At 40.6% G+C, this 21,554-nt stretch overlaps 1 protein-coding gene across 1 annotated transcript in view; it reads left to right on the forward strand.

Moving 5' to 3' along the window:
• The window catches only part of DIS3L (DIS3 like exosome 3'-5' exoribonuclease), an 830,646-nt gene that overhangs the window by 603,172 nt on the left and 205,920 nt on the right, over window positions 1-21,554 (forward strand). The window contains 1 exon segment of the mRNA XM_044077862.1: window positions 13,577-13,738. Coding sequence (XP_043933797.1) covers window positions 13,577-13,738 — 162 coding nt within the window.

The following is a 21,554-nucleotide window of genomic DNA, read 5'->3' on the forward strand; positions in this document are numbered from 1 at the left end:
GCAGTTGTTTTTTGGGGTACCTGGTCCCGGCCATACGACACCCTGCAGTCTTGCCTCAGGGAAATATTAGAAATACCCTAGATGTGGCCAAGAAAGCTGTTAAAAAGCCTGAAAATCCAGTGGGACAGATCGAGGCTGGCTGGAAAGACCATCATACTGTGGGTACCAAACTGACGCACATGGACTTGAGTGATGCTGTCATATTGTGGGCAGGCATATTACCTGCATATGGCGCAGTTAAATCGATTTGGGAGCTGCGAAAACTGTCTAAACTTCTCGAAGTAATGAGTAATGCAACTTTCTCTGCTCTTGAACTGATAACTGATGAACTAAATGCTATGAGAACTGTAGTGCTCCAGAACCGAATGGCTTTTGACTTCACCCTAGCGGCGAGGGGTGGTACGTGCGCTTTAATCAAAGAAGAATGCTGTGTGTATATCCCAGATCATCAGCACGAAATTAATGACCACCTTGAGGTGATACAGCAAGTGTCGGCCATGACCAAGCCAGGCCCAAACCCTCTGACGGACTTTTTCCAGAATTTGTTTGGGGGGTGGGGTTCCATCCTAATGAACATCTTGATTGCCATTTGTGTGGGATTGCTCCTGATAGGAGCTTATGTTTGTTGTGGAATCCCCTGCATGAAAAAATTAATCAAAGAGTTTATAGATATATCAGTTTCTGAGACTATGTATCAAAGTACTGAATTTGAAGAACTGCTAGAATGTGAAACACTTTCATAAAGTTTTAAACCAAATGACTTTCTTAACTGCAAATCCTGAATGGAAGAGGTTAGGAAAAGAAGCAAACTGTTTATTCTTTTTGAAAATAGAATTAAAAAGTATTAACAGGGGGGAAATGTCAGAAAAATATGTATTAATGTGTGTATGCTTAATGCTAATTAGAAACCAAATAAGTTAACACGTTTTTCATTCTATTTTATATGCACTGTTTTATATATAGTTGAGTTTCATATGAGACTGAAAAGATGCTTTTGAAACTGCAGTGTGCTTTCTGAAACTTGCAAGATGCCCTCTGACGTAGTAATTGCTAGCACAGCAATATTCATGTTTATGGCTTTTTGAAATGTACTTGAGAAGCAGGTGGTTATCTGCTAGGTCAGGAGAGAATGAATGAGCAATGCTATATCCTGTAAATGTAATGATCTTAAACAATCAGCTCTGTTCGAAGTATGAGAACATGTGCAGCTGCAGAAGCTTAGAGGTAGTGTAGACAAAGGATTGTTAGAGAAATTAACTGCTTGCTTTGTGCTTGAATTAGCCATAGTACCTTGAATGGTAACATTGCATGTATCTAACCAGTGGTGGCCAAGGCCACGTTGTTTTCCTTAGGAAGTTTCTCACAAAAATTGATAAATCAGCAGAATTTTATGAAAGCAATTATTAGTAAATGATGATGACAAAACTTGTGATTCACTACGTCAGCTTGGTAGGCAATGTCTTATTAGAAAGTGTATAAAAATGTAAGCATTTCCTGTTTCTAGTTAGACAAACTCTGTATTAGCACATTTTTGTCTCCTTGCTGCAAGATTAAAGTGCCTTAACCTGAACCTACCGTGTTTTGATCATTTTTAATGTATATTTTTCCTTTGACAGTCCAGGATGCCTTTCATGCCAGGTATAGCTCACCTCTCAGTAGTCAGTAGGAGATCAAATATAGGGCTTTGAGGCAATCCACATAGGGCAATGTATTAATGCCCTGCATAGTTTTTTTACAGAACCTTTGTGGACGTTCCAGTTATTGCATGTATCTGGTTAAGTACATACCAAAGGAGGCATTATACTCTATGATGGGTCTGAGGGCCAAGTGTAGTGGTACAATGACTACCTAGATGCCATCTGTGTCATATAAGAGTAGCAGCAGCCACAGTCAACATATAAAAAAATGAAATATTTAATCACCTCTAGCATCTCGGCATTCTGAAATGTCCTTATAATTTATTTTATGTGGGGGAGAGCCAATGGGCCTTCAAGATAAGATTTCAAGAACACATTAAAGACATTAAAAAGGGACGTTTGGAAAGTCCACTAGCTATGCATTTTGCACGTTTTCATCAGGGTAATTCATCTTTATTAAAAGGGTGTATTTTGGAACATGTTTCAGTGAAATTGGGTGAACATATTTATTTATTTTATTTTACATTTGTTTACTGTGAAAGTCCGACTGGGCAATATTGCCCATTTTCAGTGGAGGCCCAGGGAGAAAAGCTCCATACATTATGATAAACCATCAATGTACAAAATCTTAGAAAAGAAATGTACAATATTTTAGAAAAGAAATGTACAATATTTGTTAGACAACCTCACATGAGTATAAGTAGTACAGGAAGAAACATAAGTGTGCAAGACATAACTGTGTATAACAACAATCATCAGAAGAGTAACTTAAATACATAATACCAACATTACCCTTAAAAAATATGTTACTATATAAAGAAACAATATATAGTAAGATGTTTAATGCTTTGGCACCTGGGCAGTTAAATGAGTGCGATCGGAAATAATTAATTAATGATTTTAAACAATTATGCTTGTTAGTGTTTTAATTGTTGAACTATATACTGGTGGTTCTCTTTGTGTGTTTTACTCCGTGAAGGCATTGTAGCAAAGGTGCTAGAGGTGATTAAATCTTTCATTTTTGATTTTCTGTACGTTGACTGTGGCTGTTACTCTTATTCGTTTGGCATCTTATGTTATCAGTATATCATATGTGGGCCTTGTTGATAATAGGGAGGTGTAAGGGATTCTATGATATGTGGAGTTTGAATAGATATTTCAGGGGTAACATTTACACTCAGTTCGTTAGCTAGTATATTGGCGATGTATATTGGGTTGGCATAGGTTGTGCCATTAAGAATAAGGTACACACATTGTTGGGTGTTATTCCTTAGTTTACTAACGTAGCTAAAGAAGGATTTGTAATTATCCTTGGGGTCAGTACTGAAGTTCACGGTTTGGCTTACTAGTCTTAATTTTTTTCAGTAGTATTTCTGATACTGAAGTTTGTCATGTTGAGTTTTGAATCTGCTGTATAATTGGAGGAGTGTTCTTTTCATGTTGGTGGACCACCAGAGTGTTTTTTTTTTAATTTTATTTTTCAGTTTACTTTCATATCTTGCTCTGTTCTGGACTGCTAAATGCTTTTATGTAAGTGAGCACAGAAGTCTTTATGTGTAGCTTACCAGTATGTTGATATTGGAGCTAATACTGACATAGGCAGACTTTGAGCTCTTTGAGATTTGTCCATTTCAAATCCATATGTGCAGAGTTATTGGTTTCAGGGGCTTTGGAGACTTTGAAAGTGAATGTCACCAGTTTATGGTCCTACTAAACTGAGGAGGGAGATAACCAGGGGAATAGTGCCTGCCTTAATCACTGACATACTGCAAGCTTAGGAATATAGTATATAGCAGCATTTGCCTGAAAGAAAGGGGAGTTGTGATATGCATGGCATGTAGTCATTCACTATGTCAAACTTGGAAGTAAATATTCTGAGAAGTCTGCGACAAGCCAGTTTTATTTATTTATTCTTTGTTTACTGGGAGCGTGAACTAATTCTAGGACCCCTTTCAATGACAGCATGGGTGCCTAAGCCCAGATTGTTGCAAAGTGTTGCATTACAGCATGAGAACTGCATTAATATCTGTGAGCTTTTGTTATAGATAAAACTAAGCACATAACTTGTTCAACATGATACATTTTAGGATGAGGATTACATAAGTGGAGGGGTGTTTTGTTTGGGTTTGCACAAAATTATGCAGGTATAACTGAAGTCATACTTACCAACTGTATCTGATTGTACAGAGCACCCCTAGTGTTGCATCATTTAGAATCAGAATCACATTTATTTGCCAAGTATTCACACATACAAGGAATATGACTCCTGTTTCAGTGACTCTCCCAAGTATGAATTTACATAAATGACATACGTACAACTATTAAGAACAAGACAAATGACATACATGCAACTATTAAGAGCAAGACAAAAAAGTAAATATACATGTACATATACATACAAGGTGCAAAGTGCAACTCAGTGCAAAAAATACTGAAGTAAACGCTGAAAGAAACCAGTGTTAATAGTAAACAATACTGCAGAATCCTCGGAGACTTGGAAAAAAGTTTCTCTAACCTAATAAGCTGAGTTAACCGTTTATGACTTTGATGGCCTGTGGCAAAAAACTGTTCTTATATTTGCGTGTTTTGGTGCGTATTAATCTGTAACGCCTGGCTGATGGTAATAGTTCAAAAAGATGGTGGCCTGGATGTGAAGGGTCGGTGATGATTTTCCCTGCCCTTTTCATGACCCTGGAATAGTACAGGTCCAGTAACGAGGGCAAACTAGCACCAATGATATTTTCAGCACAGCTGACTATTCGATGTAACCTGTTTTTGTCATGATTAGACAGAGATCCAAACCACACTGTTATGAATGAGTTGAAAACAACAGAAAATAACTACTGTATAGAACTGTAACAGCAGTTCCTGTGGGAGGTTGAACTTCCTCAGCTGTTGTATTCGCTGTTGTGCCTTTTTATGATGGACCCTACATTGGTGTCCCACTTCAAGTCCCGGGAGATTATAGATCCCAAAAACTTGAAAGATTCCACAAATGACACAGTAGTATTAAATATAAAGAGGGGAAGGCCGTATGCCCTTAAAATTTTTTTGATTTTTTTCTTTTGGGGTAAATCATTGAGGATTACAGTCAGTAATGTCAGACATTGAGTTTCATACTTTTTGTTCAGAAAATGCATGATAATACAAAACCTGTTTTGTTAATTTTTAAGTGACTTATTTTGAGCCTTTGGCCCATCATTATTGTTGGGTTTGTCCAGAATTCTTGAGCAAAATGTTGTTGTGAAGGATGATTAAAATGATGCACATAAATGTAAAGTGAAACAATGAAATGATAAAATGTAATCTTTTCTCCTTAGGAAGACATTTTCTAGTGACAGATATCTGCCTTTTGCTGTAATATTTGCTGTGTGAATTTCCATATATGTATATGATCCCTTTGTGAGAGTCCACCATACTTTCGTACCAGTGTAGGAGTCTGACATAATGTTGCTGTTTTATTTTTAGAACAATGTACCTTTGTTGATCAATTTGGGGGGTTGTATTTAAGACTATTAGATGAATAGTAAAGAAGGAATATATACTTAATACTTTTAGAACTAAAGTGTGTTTTAGAAGTAACACTAGAGGTTGGGTGACAAGTGTTTAATTTGCAATAGTGGCACTTTGCTCTTGTGAACTTGCAAGTCATACTTCATAGGTTGGTACTAGGCTATCAGCCTTAGGGCCTATACAAGCCTAGCCATAACAATTCCCTGGCTATTTCTTCCCACAATATTTACTTCCCTGGACCCCTGTTTAGCAGGGCGACTGACGTGATCCCCGGGGTGAATTTCCTTTCTCCCATCCAATCGTCAAGGTTCCTTTTGAAGAGGGCCAAAGAGGCACTCTGCTTGACATGTATGGGCAATCTATTTCAGAGTCTGGAATACTCTGGATTGCTGCTTAATTAAAGTACTGGGGTAGGGTGTTAAAGAAGAGGATTGCTGCACAGGTCTTTATTCAGGAAGCATAAGCATTTGTATGTGTGTTTTAAGGTGTTCCACAATGTTTTCCTGAAAGGTGAGTATTTTGCAATTAGCCTGAGTTCTATGGGGCAAAAAATGCTGTTCTCAAAAGACCAGAAAAAAAGCTTGTGCGCTTGGAGCTTGCTACAGTTACACACAGCACTTCAGTGTTTCAGCCTTGAGCACCAATTCCGTATTGGCATTCAGTTCTTAAAACATTATGTCCTTGTGACCTCATAAATCAGTGCCAGTATTACATTCTCATGGCATTGACAGCTTGCTCCTGGCACAGCTGCCCCCTTTGCCTTGCCCTAGTTACGGCTGTACAGTGGGAAGGTGGTTCCAATTATAATGTAAAATTTCCAAAGCTTTTTTCTTTAGCAGCGAATCCAAGGTGGGGGGTCTCTAATTAGAGTTATTGCATTATTCTCGCTACTCCTAAGTGAATGAAGAAAGCTTTATTTGTAACCATGCCTCTCAGTTGTATAGATTTTTGCAGAATATCCAATTTTTTGCCTCATATTTTTGGTCTGTTTCTCTAAAAGTTGTGCCTTACTGGCAAATCATTGACAAATCATTCAGGACTGAAGTCAGAAAATGACAGAAAGTTGAGTTTAAGATGTCACATCCATTGTAAAATTCATGCTAATGAAAACCTGTTATTCTATCAACTTTCTAAGCTTGTAAGAGCGGTATTTAAAAATTGTCCCTATTTTTGGGCCTTTCCCCCCCATTATTTATGGTTTTGTCCAGATTTCTTTCTCCAAGAGGTTGAGAGGTATAATTGTAACCTGTTTCCAAGAGGGGAAAGGAATGTACAGTTCAGAATCTTGCAGATGAGATTGCATAACAGAAAGCTGGACCAAGTGTTATAGCCAGATAGCTTTTGGTAGGGTGATACAGTGGTGTTTGTACCCCATTACCTTGCTGTTTTGATACAGTTTATTTGCTAGTGTCCTAGTCATAAACTGCACTAGTTGGAGCACATACATATATAAATGATATAAGGATCATATGAAAAAGGTATTGTGAATTCTGAATTAATGATGTTGAAGCCCTTCCCTAACCTGTGTCTGTGAGTGGTTTGGGGGAAAGAAACATTTTTGTGTTTACCTTTGCTTCCATCTGCTGGTCAGAGATACCAAGAGCTACATTTTGTGTGTTCATGGAAACTAGTTTTGAGGATTGCAGCAAAAAAATGAGAGTTTGGATTCTTTTATGTATACTGTTCTGGAGGGGAAAAAATAATGCAAAGATGGAAATAGTAAATATAAGATACGCATGAGATATCAATTTTTTGCAACTAAGAACATAAGTGTGGCACAAACTGGATATTAATAACTTGTTTCTGAGAGCTTATTTTATGAATTTTCATTAATAAAGCTATCTGTTTTAACGTCAGCAGTAATCGCTTCCAGTGGTGTTTCTTGATATGAAGACAAGACGCATTTTATGGGATGTGAGCCACTGCCTTTGTGGTGGGTCATTCTGTGTCTCTCTAGACCTATTTTGAGAAGGCCTCTATACTTAGCAGAATCAAACGTTACATGGTTTAAATAGTTATATGAATAGCTTCTGGTTTCTTTTCTCTTTCATATGGTCAATAATTATGCTGAATACCACATACGTGGAAAGAACATTGTATGATTTTGTTCCCAATTGTGTCATAACCAGCTTGGCTTTGACCAGCATCCGCTGAGCCAGAGAATCCTCTTTAAATGTGGAGTGTAACTGCTGATGGCCATATTCTTTATTCTGTGGAAAGAAATTAAGAGTTGTAGTATCTTAATGGTTGCTAATAAATAACACTGGGACACAGGATATGTGGTCTAGCCTTATCGAGTCCTATATTCAGACTGTTTATATTTGCAAGGTAGAATTTATTAGTTGACATTAATTAAAAATTATCCTTCGCACTGTGCTGGGCATGTCATGGATAATTTACATCAAAGTTGTATACATATTCACTTTGAGATATAAACATTGTCATATGATATGGTCACATTGACTACTAATATTTGTAGTATAACACACCAACCTCGTGTAAGAGAAAAAAAATGGGGGAAAAACTGGATTGACATAACATATTCAGAAGTTAGGATATTTTAAGCTTTGGAACAAATCTATTTGGTTTCTTCAGTGGTGTGTTGTATCCAGAGAATCTACAGTAGTACTTGGACAGCTGAACTTCCTGTTGGGTCAATTCTTTACTCAGAAACACAACTCATGGGAATTTCTGTGCAATTCTTGTCAGTCACGTTTCTTACACTCTGTAGTTTCTTGTAACAGCAGTACTGGTTGTGGCACTCCTGGTTTTTTATCTTCTTGGAACATTGGAATCAGTGTACATTTATACACATCTGCAGTGTTCACTGACTACAGGTTTCCATTTTTTCTGCTAATTAAAAAAAAAGAAACCTGGGTCTTGTTGCTTTATAAACAGCATCAGTTTCAGGTTGCAAACTTTCCCCATGGCTTTTGCATTCGTACTTTTTTCCCCAACTGGTAAGTCTGGTAGTCATCTGCAGTTTACATCATAGTAGTATTAGCACATGTTCTGCTTATTTCTCTCTAGTGGCTCACTTTGTGTATTTTTCAGGTATTTGCAGTTTAGTTGAAGTGTATACGCTGCTTTTCACCTGTCTGCCAATAAACATTTAAGCTGGTGAGAGACTGAGTTCCTGCAATGTAGTATTCCATAATTATGAGATCACCATCATTGTAGCTTTGGCATTCCTAAACACATACACACAACACAAGCGCACCAAACAAACAGCAATCCACATACATACACCTAAAATCTTACACCTAACCCTACACTAAACTATACACACACCACTAACTATCCACTTACCTTAACCCAAATCATAACCCTAAGGTCCGTCACTATCGCACTCACCTCACCCATGCCCTAACTCACCTACCCCGTCCTAACCTTCACGTCCACACAGTCGCACACATACCTAACCCGCACACTTACCTGAACCCGACCCGTAACTTTTCACCACAGAGCTGAAAATACCGAAGCAACAGAAACGGACAACCAAATTCTTTCCCTAGGGAAAAATTTGGTTTTCTGTTGCTTTGATATGTTCAGCTTTCGCTGAATAGGGGTCGATATTAGAACATTCGAAGTTTTGAAACTTCAATGTTCTAATATAGACCCTGCCCCACAGGGTATATAGGTTCATAGGTGTGTACTAGGCTAATGGCCTTGGAGCCTTTACAAGCCTAGCCCATAGAATTACCCTGGCATCGTGCCAACCGACCATAGCTCCTAGTGCCTCTGTCGAATAAAGCCACTGCAGTGATCCCTGGTGTGAATTTTCTATTTCCCATCCACTCATCAAGATTTCTGTTGAAGAGGGCCAGTGAGGTGCTCTGCCTGACATGTATGGGAAATCTATTCCATAGCATGGGCATTCTCTGGGTTATGAACTTGTTCTTCCAGCATGTTCTGTTGATTGTGGTAATGAGATTGAGGTCTCTGGAGCGGAGGGATTGGGATTTCTTTATGTAGCATTTCTAACAGAGTTGGGTCAGACATGGCTTTGTAAGTCGGGCAGAGATCACCTCTACGTAGGCTATATGAGACAGAGAATAGTTGGCTTTTTTGAGTCTGTCCATATAGGACAAGTGTTTAAGGCTTAGGATCCTCTTTGTGAGGTACTTTTGCAGCCTCTCCAGTTGTTCCAGGTGTCTAGTGAGGTACATGCCAAATGGGGCATTGTACTCGATGATTGGCCTAATGAGGGAAGGAGTAGAGAGAGACAATGACCTCTTTCTTCCTGGATGCAAAACCTTTAGTAATGAGATGTGTCACATAGAAGGACTTTCTGACCACAGTGGCAATGTGGTGGTCAAAAAAGAGGTTGCTGTCAACCTGTGTTCCTAGATCTCTTATAATGCCGTCTGTTTTCAGTGGACTACCATCGATGTGGTAATTCAAGGGAACCAGGTTTTTCCCAAGGGGGATGACTACACATTTTTTGGCATTGAGCTTAAGGCTATAGTTCTGATACCAGTCGTTGGTCTCATTGAGGCCTTTCTGTAGGATGTCAACTTCGCTTGGGGAGTTAATAATAGTGCCCAACTTGCAATTGTCTGCGAACTTTGTCAGCCAGAGTCCCTTTGTGTTGGCCTGGACTTCAGAGAAGTAGATACCAAGCAGGAGAGGACCCAGGACCGAACCCTGTGGGACTCCACTCATGACTGGTCAACAGTCTGACTTGGAGTCAGCTACTTTCAGACCGTGGATTCTATCTGTGAGCCAGTTTGCAACCCACCTAGTGATGTAGGAGTTGATGCCTAGCTTAGTGAGTTTTTCTACGATTCCTGAGTGGGGAATGGTATCAAAGGCCTTGACCAAATTAAGGTAGGCTGTATGAACCACCTTGCCTTCATCCACAGCTCTGGTGACTGACTCAAAGAAGTCAATCAAGTTGAGCAGGCATGATCTGCCCTTCACAAAACCAAACTGTGTAGGATCCAGAGTTTGGAGATTCCTTACATCCTTGTTTATTAGGGCCATGATGATGAGTTCCATAGCTTTGCATATCAGACTCATCAGGCTAATGGGGCGATAGTTCCCGGGGTCTGTAGTCGCTCCTTCTGTGTGGAGGGGGATGATTGTAGCAGTGTGCCATTCGGTAGGGACAAAGCCTGAGGTGAGGCTGTGATTAAACAGGGCACACAGGTGAGGTGCCAGTTCACTCTGTAGTTCATGTAGAACACAGCCAGGGATATTGTCAGGTCCCATAGAAGCTGTATTCTGGGCCTTGGACAGTGCTGTTTTAACCTGTGCAGCAGTAATACTGGGTGCCTGGCAATCTACTGGAATTGTGATTGGTCCTTTGGGGGGAGTAAAGTTGGCATTGAATCTGTCAGACAAGTATATTGGCAATATCTGTTAGCTCAGTATAGGAGGTAGCATTGTGCATTAGCTCCGAACAAATCTGGGTATTGCCGTGGAGATTCTTTACATAACTATGGAAGGCCTTGTAGTTGTCTTTGCTATCTGCTGCAATTCTGTTTTCATAGCTAGCATTAGAGGATTTGTTGAGGCTGATAAGGGAGTTTTCCGGTCTTAGGACTTCACCTTATTCCGTATCAGTTTCCTCCTTCTGTTGCAGAGTTTGTTTATAGCAGGGGACCACCAGATTGGCTTCCTTTTTTTTTTGAGGAACGCACCTTGGTTCTACTGGGTATGGCGAGATCCATGCATTTGTGTACATGTTCATCTGCAGTTAAGTACCTTTCAGTGTTTAGGACTGCAGCCATAGCAGTAGATCTCTACAGTGAACCAGCCTCACAGCACTTTTGTTACCTGTACACAGTATTGGGCAATGCCATTCATAAAAGCTTGAATGCTTTACAGTACCATTTGCATTCCTTTAGTGGTGAGGTGTATCTGTGTGTTGGTCTATGACTGGTCAGTATGACCGTGGATTTTGTACTGAAAATGTTTATAAGTTTAGTTGTGAAGCAGTTTGCACTGTGCAGGTAATGAAAGTTGTGCAGTGCTGCAGAGCTTTATATTCCTGTTTACAGCTGTAGTCTGAGACAGAATGATGATGATGATGGTGATCTTCAGCGGTGTGGGGATAATGTTGTTTGTCCACACACAAAGGTCACACTGTAATGTTTTGGAAGTTCATTGTACACAGTTTTTGCTGTGTTGTTTTCTACCTTTCATAGCTTGCCTTCACTCACCATTTAGTTAACTGTGAACTGTGGGCAGCAGACTTAGTCTGCTAGCCATGCTTATTTGCATAAATACTCCCACTTATCGTTTCCCAACTACTCTGTTACACTTTTAACCATGGTCTTCACTTTGTGTCATTTTGTGTTATATAGGATTACCTATTGTGGGAATTTTTATGTGGCAGTTCAATGGATTGTGGACCATGTTAATGAAAAACCACCCCAAATATCTACTGCATGCCAACATTCTTTTGTGCTGATAATAATTCCTGATTTCCTAAGTATTTGTGATTTGTTTTCCTGTTCTTCAAGAAAAGTGAGAGATTCAAATATTTTATGGGGTCAGCTCCATTAGTGTAGATTAATATGACCCAGTAACCATGGTTTGATTAGCAGTTTGGTTGTCTGTTAGAGCTGGCATGGGGGAATGGCAGGCCCATTGTGGGGGGGTGTATTGGTGCTGTCCAATGCCACAGTCACTTTGAGGAAGGGCATCAGTGCAGAGAACAAGCTTGAGGCAGTCCTTTGGCCACCAGACCATCATAAATAGGAAAACCAAGAGCACAGGAGCATGCAGACACACACACAGATAAAGTCATTGAATCCCTGTGTTCAGTGTATGCAAGGGCACAAGCCATTCTCACAGCTGCAGTGAATGGTAGCCCGTCCAGATTGTTCTTGCTTCTGTGCTGGGGATACCCAACATGGAAGAACAAATGAGCTCACGTTCCAGTGGAGAGAGGTTTGATGGTTTACAAGCAAGGAGGCAAAAATAATCCAGAAAAAAATTATCTTATTACTTCTAATCCAGTTATATGCAGGAATTATGCACATTTTACCTTCTTCTGTTTTATTACATACTCAACTAACATACAAGGAATAAATTGAATTTCTGGATCCAAAGCTTCCAGGTTTCTCTGAGACTTTTTTGGAGCAAAAGATTTTCAGGGGATGCAGCTGAAACATTTTTCCATGGCAAATTATAGTTTTTACTTCCAGACTCAGATGTTGCTGATAGTAAATCGTAATTTTTCACTTCTGAAGTGCATAACACGGAGACTCAAGATACATAATCTAGGTGTATACTTGGGCTGATGTGCTTAGACAAGCACGTACCATGTGATATGCAACTCACTGCAGGTGATTAACGTTAATCTTGTATAGACATATAAAATGTGAGTATTTCCCAACTGTTGCTGAGTGGCGGTATGAGTCAGGGCACTGTTTAATGGAGGGCATACATTAACAAATCTGCAAAGCACCATGTCCGCTTTCTTAGGTATGGAAGCATAGGAGAGGTATAGCTGTATGTGTAACTACCAATATGGCAAGTAGGGCTAACAAAGCTGGAAAAAACAGTGATAAAGTTCCTTTGTTGCACATGATTTGCACCATTTAAGAACACACATTTGTCACTTGAACAAAAAGGATTGGAAATAGGATGGTGTTTTTACTGGGGCTGATTTAGACATTCTGGATGCAGTATTGAGTTAAGAAACGGATTTAAAAACATGAATTGGTATTGATTATGAAAAGAGTCTTGTTTCATCTCTCTTTATAATGTGATAAATATCAATTAGAATGGTATTTTAAGTTAAAACTCATTTTGTAGTCAGACCTGACCTTGTAGCATATATGAATGAAGCCCTAAGTCTGCACCAAGTGACCTGTATTCAACTAGTGGCATGGGCAGTGGAGGGTCTCAGAGAGGGGAGGATAGGAGTAAATGGCTGACACCAGTCCGTCCATCCTGGTGGGAGAATAGCTTGCTGTAACAGGTGTATCACCTGGAGCAGGAAACCAATTGAGCCTCCGTTGCAGTGGTATGTTGCTTACCATGGGATTGACATATGTGACAGCATGTGCTCTCTCAGAGCAGCTGTGAAAAAACTTGCAAGCAATCAAGGGGAAGGGCTTTGTCAAGGGAGATCCAAACTCATGACTAATCCTTCTCCTGGTTTACTTGGTTCCTGTCCCGCTGGACCAGATGAGTCCTAGATCTCTGTCCTCCAGGGAATTATTGGATCATTGAAGCAGTTGGGAGGGTGGGCCTTGATGATGAGGATGAAGACTGGTGAATTAAAAAAAAAATTAGTCATTTAAATTAAATAAAAGAATTTGTATGCAAGTGCATGCAAAAATTAGTAGTTCAGTTGTGCAAATTCTGTACACTTAGAAATCAAGTCTGTTAGTATACATTTTGTCATATGTGGTATTTCATGATCTGCTAAAATCTGTTTTTATGTAATATGTATTTGGTTTCTACAGGATTACCGAATTGTAGTACGCATTGATTCTTGGGAGTCAACATCAACATATCCAAATGGGCATTTGGTTAAGGTTCTGGGCAAAATGGGTGATCTGGAGACAGAAATTCAGAGCCTTCTGGTGGAGAATAGCATTTCAGTTGCACCTTTCTCAGATGCACAGGTAAGCATCTAGGTTTTGGAAGAACACTGATTTTTTTTATCTTGAGATAAATCTTCCCTTAGTTTATTCTTATGTTTATGCAACTGGATGAGTTTACTTAACTTCATGCCCTTCCATTTCACTACTTTAATCCCTTTTTCTTCCTTTGTTCCCAAATATTTGTATATCACCATTGCAGAATCCTCTCACACTGGCCTACATATAGTTTATTTATTTATTGTTATATAAGATATGGTATGCGGAGAGCAAGCATGCAAGACTAACAGTATTCTGACATGTTCATGTATCCATGTTTGTTTACTGCACAACAAGTTGCTACTCCTGAGAACTGTGTTGTGTTTGCTGAACTCTTCCAGGAAGTGGGTACGTAATTCTTTAAATCCTTCCCTGCACCAATGAAGAGAGAGCTGCCATGGGGCTGTGCTGAACTCTTTCAGGAAGTGGGTGCATAATTCTTTAAATCCTTTCCTGCACCAGTGAAGAAAGAGCTGCCATGGGGCTGCTTAATATTTCCCCACATCACATGGCCTTTGTCATGCAGGCTACTTACTTGAACCTTTGAGAAGCCAGATGGCTGGACCCTAGCACACCTGGCAGAGCTATCAGGTTTGTAGAACAATATCACAGTGGAGGAAAATCACCCATACTTTGATTTGCTGAGTCTTGGGGTTGGTTATTTAAAGGCTTGGGGTTCGAAAGTTGCAGCCCCATTCATGGGGGTGCGTCTGGAGGTCTTGCATTTCATGAAAAATATAACTTTTGTTTTATTTCATGTTCATCCCATAATATGAGGTCTTGCAATGGGAGTCACTTGTTAGCCATGAGACTTCCAGGGATCACAAACTGTGGCTCTATGGCCAGGTTAGTATATGCCTTGCCCTAGTAATAGTGACCATGCTAGTTTTCCCTTAGTTTTACAGTTATGCAGTCAGTCACTCAGAGTAATTTGTATGATAAATATGAATTACTTTCAATGATTTACTCTGAGTTGAATTTTAAATGAACAGTCTTGACTTGTGTGTGTGTGTATATTATAGAGAGAGAGAGAGAATTTTTTTTTGCAAAAGTTCCTACTAATGACCTATATTTTGTTTTATTTTATTTTTGTTTTGTTCATTTGCTAGCCATGTAGATTTTTTAAGTACCTTAAAGGTGATTCAGGAGGTTAAGTGACTTGCTCAGAATCACACAATATGGAGAATCAAATCAGAGAATCAAACTGAGCCATACAAAGTGAACCTTATTTAACTTCTTATCTGTGCTCTACTGCTAGATGCATTACACAAAATGTTCTTTCCTAATGAAAAAAATCACCACCCTTTGGGTACAGAATGCAGCCGCTGAGCCTGAAGAAGTACATCACTTAAAGCAAGCATTTTTGGGGGTTACCCTTCCTGTGTTATGGGCATACCATAGCTCAGTTTCTGCAAAATATCACATTACAGTGTTTTTTGATGGTGAAAGAGAAGACTAAGGTCCTGGTGTGGCTTCTTTGTTGGAGGCATATTAAGTATATTGCCATTGTATTTAACACTTGTGACATTTGTACTGATTTCTGCTACAACTGGTGTGCAGTGTGCTTGAAGAGAGAGGAGGTTTTGATGTCTAGGACACAATTTACATGACATTTGTTACCATAGATGGATCCATGTCAGTGGACATAAAACCAGATTCAGTTTTAGTAGAGTATGGGATTTGCCCTTTCACATCCAGTGCAGTGAGTTGATGTTGATATAATTACCACCAACATCAATGCAGTTTGGGGAGTAAGTAGACTTCTCCATTCTGCAAACCCTTTGGAGGAATCTGTATTTTTCATAAACTGGTGATGTATGCTGATTTGCACAGCTTGCTATCAAACAATTACCCGTTTCCATAGGAAATCCCGTATTTATTAAAATGTAAAACGCAAGCTATTTTTGTCACCTTTGTGGTATTTTCTTTGATTTACTGTGTTTATACCTAACAAATGAGGTTAAGACAACGGACCTGAAGTTTGTGACTCTGGAAGAATGTTTAAAAGGATGGTTTCCCATCTCCCATGTAGACATCAGGAGATTATTTGACTTGGTCTAAGTATGGACTTTTGTTTTACTTTTAAAAGACCGTTTCACATGATAACAACTTACTGACTAAATCAGCTTAGTCCTCTGTGCAAATTTCTGGTGGTTTAGGTGATTCTCCTTATTCCTTCCAAGTATCAGACCTCCCACAAAATATGCATGCCTATGTATTTGACCCAGAGGATTAACATCACTGACTTCTCTGTTATAATTAGGATAATTGGGAGAGCAAAGGCCAAAGGTCTTGAGTCCATAATTGTATTATAGATAACAGCTAGCTACGTTTATAAAATTACCTTCACACTTAAGATGATGGTACAAGCTGTTTTGATGTCCTTGTACATCACTGTTGCAGTATTAATTACAATAAGAATTCCCTGCCTAGGCCAGCCCGACATCCGGCCAGCATACCAAAGCCTTAGGTTGTACATCACATGTATGCTCTCTGCGCTTAGCATAGGGCATAAAAGTGGCATTTGGATGTGCCATCCTCAAAACTTCTTTGCTGCCTGTCTAAACGCCATCTTTGATCATCGGTCTGAACACTCATTCATCTGCTGGTTACCAAGCCGTTTTTCAACTAAGTGCCCCATTGGGGTTTTTCCTTCTTATTTTCTTTTATTTTTTGTGATTGTTGGTTTCATGTCATCCAAAAAAGGGAAATGCCAGTGCAGGAGACAGATTCCTCATAAAGACAGTCATGAGCAGTGTTTGCTTTGCTTACGTGCTTCTCAAGACTATATGTCTTGTCCTGTTTGCTAGGCACTTGTTCCAAAGAGCTTACATAGTCATCTCTCCTCTGAAGCCATTTACTTAGAAAACCAATGTCTTAAGGGTGCCATGGAGGAATTATCCCAGTCCGAGGGTCAGCCATTCACAAAGAAGGTGGCCAAGAACACTCTGTCAAATTCTTCAGCTGTACCACCTCCACCACACATTTCTCTCAAGACTGATGAAAGTCCAGAGGACTGCCTGTTTTTTTCAGTCGGATTCCTCTGCAGCTACCATTTCAGAGCTCGGAATGGATCCAGCTTCTCACATGTCCCTAGAGACTATGCAGATGTCCTTTTCAGATGTTCAGGGGGAACCGCAGCTGATTATTTCCGAAGGACCTGGGATAGTTCTGCAAATCCTTGTTAGAGAGGAAATTCACACTATGCTTAGAGTGTTGTCAGGGGTTAGAACCTCATAAGATCTTTAGGGCTAACGTCCCCTTCAAAAAGAAGCAGAAAACTAAGTACCTGTCTCCTGCTCCCAAGGATCTTCAACGTGAATGGCATGAATTCACTCAGGGTCCATTTAATGCCCTTATGGCTTTGAAACCTTCTCAAAGGGTCTCTGTTCATTCTCTCCCTTGGTCTTCTACTCCTCTTAAGAGGCCTAGGGAGCAGGTTTCCTCCGATGCGAATTTGGATTCTGATGAAGAATCCTTGACCTATTCTTCCCAGATTCCCTCTCCCTTTGACTCTGGTTCTGAAGAGGAAGAATCTATTAGTCCTGATTCTCCTTTCAAGGAGGTTTTTTTGATGATGCAGTTTCCTGTATGATGGGGTTTAAGTGGGACTGTACTCTGGTCTCAGATGTCCAGTAAAGGTATTATGAACTCCTTCAGATGGAGTCTCTCAAGCTCTCTGCTGTGTCCCTCATTTTCTTGCAGCCTCATTAGACATCTTTTCTGCAACTTCTCAGACTCCTGACTTTCAGTCCCCTGCTCCTAAGAAACCTGATAGGTTTTTAAAGGTGTCTGAGGATTACACATTCCGTTACAAGTGCCCCTATGTTATCTCTTATTTCTGTTGCTTCTACCAAGCCATCTAAACTTTTACCTTCTACAAAGCTGCACCCCTCTAAAGAGGACAGCAGAACCTTGGAGAGGTTGGGTTAGAAGGTATATACTGCTGCTACCCTGGCCTTTAGTGCTGTGAATTACCAGATGCAGGTAGGTTCATAGGATGATACTAGGATATTGGCCCAGAGGACCTTATAAGCCTAGGCAAGAATTTTGCCCATGTTTCCGCAAAGTCAGCACTTGTTTCCCCTGTCCAGCAGGGACATAGGTGGGATCCCAAGGGTGTATTTTGTGTTTCCCATCCAGTCGTCCAGGTTCCTCTTAAAGAGGGCCAGTGAGGTACTCTGCTTAACATGGAGAGGGAGTCTATTCCACAGATGGGGGAGTCTTTGGGACACAAATCTAACCTACTAACAAGTTCTGTTAATGTCACAGACCAGGTTGAGGCCATGTCCGGGTTGTTTGAGTGGAGTTTGACTTATGGATATGTAGCAACTCCATCAGACATAGGTCACCTCTGAGCAGTCTGTATGAGACTGAGTAGAGAGACATGGCTTTTAGCCTATCTGTATAGGATAGGTGTTTCAGACCCTGGATTTTCCTGGTCAGGAACCTCTATGGTCACTCCAGCTGCTGCATGTGCTTGGCAAGGTACATGCTGAAGGGGGCATTGTACTCGATGATGGGTCTGACAAGGGAGGAGTACAGGGATGTCATGACCTCCTTGTTCCTGGATAAAATACCCTTACTTGTGAGGTGGGCCATGTAGAAAGCCTTCCGTACAATGGAGGCAACATGGTGGTCAAAAATCAAGTTGCTATCAACCTTGGTACCCATGTCCATCATGACTGATTGCGTGTTTAGTACATTGTTATTAATGTGATAATTAGTGGGGATGCCATTTTCCCCACAGGGGATAATGATGCATTTCTTGGCATTCAGTTTGAGGCCATGCTTCTGGCACCAGACATTAGTTTAGGTAAGACCCTCTTGGAGGATGTTCACATCACTAGGGGAGTTTGAGAGATCCCAGCTTGCAGTCATCTGCAAACCTGGTCAGCCACAGGCCACTGGTTTTCGCTTGCACTTCAGAAAAGTATATCCCAAACAGTAGAGGCCCCAAGACCAATCCTTGGGGTATGCAGCTTGTTATGGGTCTACTACTAGAGGCGGCTTCCCCTATTTTGACTGAGTGGGTTCCATCAGCAGGCCTGTTAGCTATCCATCTGGTAACATACGGGTTGATGCCTAGCTGGGAGAGTTTGCCTATTATGCCCGAGTGGGGAATAGTGTTGAAGGCTTTGGCTAGGTCAAGGTAGGTGATGTGCACCAACTTCCCCTCATCCATGGCTTTGGTGACTGTTTCAAAGAAGTCAACCAAGTTTAACAGGCATGATCTCCCCTTAACAAAACCAAACTGTGTTGGGTCAAGCATTTGGAGCTTGCCAATGTCCTTGTTTATAAAGTCTATGATAATGCATTCCATGGCCTTGCAGATCAGGCTAGTCAGGCTGATGGGCCTGTAATTGCCTGGGTCTGTGGACACTCCAACTTTGTGTAGAGGGATGACCGAGGCTGTCCTCCATTCGGCTGGGACGATGGATATGTTTTGGCTATTCTCTCTTAAGAGTGTCAGGTTATTTCAGATCTTACTGACTTCGAGGGGAAGGCTTCTGCTTGTTCTTTACTTTGGATCATCTTCTCAAGTAGCTTTTCATTCCATTAAATGCAGCTGTGATGCAGCTGATGCCTCATGTAGAACTGCTGCTTTTCGTTCTGTGTTGAGGAGGTATTCCTGGCTTTGCCTGATAATAATAAGGATAAGCTGATGGATGCTCCTCTAGATAATAAGCATCTCTTTGGTGCTTCTGCTAAACCTTTTAAGTCCCTTCAGGAAAGGGTAAGGCTTTGCAGGAATTGAAATGTATTTTTGTTTCTCCTGTGTCCAAGTTTCAGAGGAATTCCCCTTCTAAACCTGCCTTTCCCCATAGACAGTCTTGCCCTCCTCCCACAGATAAAAAAGGTGGTAGAAGAGCTTCTCCTGCTAAGTCTACTCAAACTCGTACAGCTCAGAAGCCTCCTTTTTCAGGCAAGCCAGGTTTTGTTTGACTATCCTTTATCCTCTCTTCTCAGTCACATTCCTCTTTCATTTCATCTTTCCCTTTCCCTTCCAATTTGGTTAAAGATCACACAGGATTCTTGGGTTCTATCGATCATTCTTCAGGGGTACTACATGGTTTGGAAATCTTTTTCCCCCATTTTTGGGCATTCCTCAGCCTCCTAAAGGAACAGTGGTACTTTTTTCCAGAGGTTCTTTGGTGCCTTTTGTCTCGGGGAACAATTCAGAAAGTTCCGGCTCCCGAAATAATGGAAGGGATTTTTACTCCAGAATGTTTCTGGTTCCCAGGAAAGAAGGCACCTGAAGATCTATTCTAGATTTGTCTCAGCTCAAGACCTTTTAGAAGGTTACTTCCTTTCAAATGTTATCCCTCAAACCTTGTTTCTTCTTCTTCTTTTTCCTCAAACTTTCCTAGTTTCTCTGGATCTCAAGGATGCCTATCTACATATCCCTATTATCCCCTTTTCAGGACGTTTTTACCTTTCTCTGTTTCTTCCTTGCATTTTCAGTTGTCTGCTTTGCACCTTGGCCTCTCTACTGCACCAAGGGTCTTAACCAAATGCCTCTCTCTTGTAATTACTTTTTTTTTGGTTGAGGGGAATTCAGATCTTGCCTTGTCTGGACGACCTGCTCATTTAGGCTTCCTCTGCATACACTCTGCTTCAACATCTTCACTTTGCTGTTTGTCTCCTGCAAAGCATAGGGTTTATGGTGAATTTCCAAATATAATTTTTAACTCCTTCTCAGATCATGTATTTCTTGGGTGCAGGCTCCAGACTATTCCAGTATTTCAGTTCAGGCTGTTTATATTCCTTCAGATCAGAACATTGTGGCTGACTCTCTGAGAAGGTCCATAACACATCATGAGTGGATGCTTCACAGAAGTGTGTTTCTGGACATTGTCCACTAGTGGTGTACTCTTCAAGTAGATCTTTTTGCCTCCTCTCTGAATAGACACCTTTCTCCGTTTTGCACCAGACCCCCGTGTCATCTGGCTTTGAAGGTGGACACCCTCTCTTTTTTTCTGGAAGAGGATGTTTCTTTATGCCTTCCCACCCCTTCCTCTCATATCAAGGGTCGTGTTCAAGATAGAACAAGACTCTCCCAAAGTCTTGGTGACTCCTTTTTAGCCCATAATGCATTGGTTCCCTCTTCTGCATTTATCCAAGGGTAATTATCACAAGTTACCTCACAGGTTGGACCTATTCACACAAGACAAGGGGTCTTTCATCCATTCCCACTTGTCCACTCTTCCACTGACACTGTGGGTGATTGGGTTTTGATCCCTATTAGGCACCTTTTTTCTGAGGATGTACTCTGGGTGCTGCAGAAGGCTAGGAAACCCACTACTAGAAAACATTATTTATCCAAATGGAAGAGATTTTCGGTCTGGTGTCCTTCTCATAACCTGGATCCACTTTCTGTGGAAGTCCCTTTGGTTTTCTCTTATTTGTGTGACTTGCTCAATGCTGGGTTGGCATTCTCTTCTGTTAATGCCCATCTATCAGCCATTTCTGCTTGTCTGCCTTTGACTATGCCTTCAGTATTTGTGGTCTGTGTGCAAGTGACTTTTGTAGTAGTAGTGTTATGGAAAGGGTTTTTGTAAGGTAAGGTGTAGAGCTGGAATTAGGATTAGCACCCATTAGTAAGGTGGTGTAGGGGGACGAAGTCCTCTGCCGAGCCTTACTAATGTGTATTAACCCTATCCAGCCCCTGCTCTTAACCCAAGCCCACACTTTTACCTTACAAAAGCTCTTGTTGTAACACTACCACTATTCAGTCATATTTGGTCTGAATATAGGGCAAGGTTTTACATCATGGATCGCAAAAGTAAACTGTTTTTCC

Source organism: Protopterus annectens, chromosome 7.part0, assembly GCF_019279795.1.
Source record: "Protopterus annectens isolate FY-2018-M chromosome 7.part0, PAN1.0, whole genome shotgun sequence".
In the NCBI taxonomy this organism is placed as follows: Eukaryota; Metazoa; Chordata; order Ceratodontiformes; family Protopteridae; genus Protopterus; species Protopterus annectens.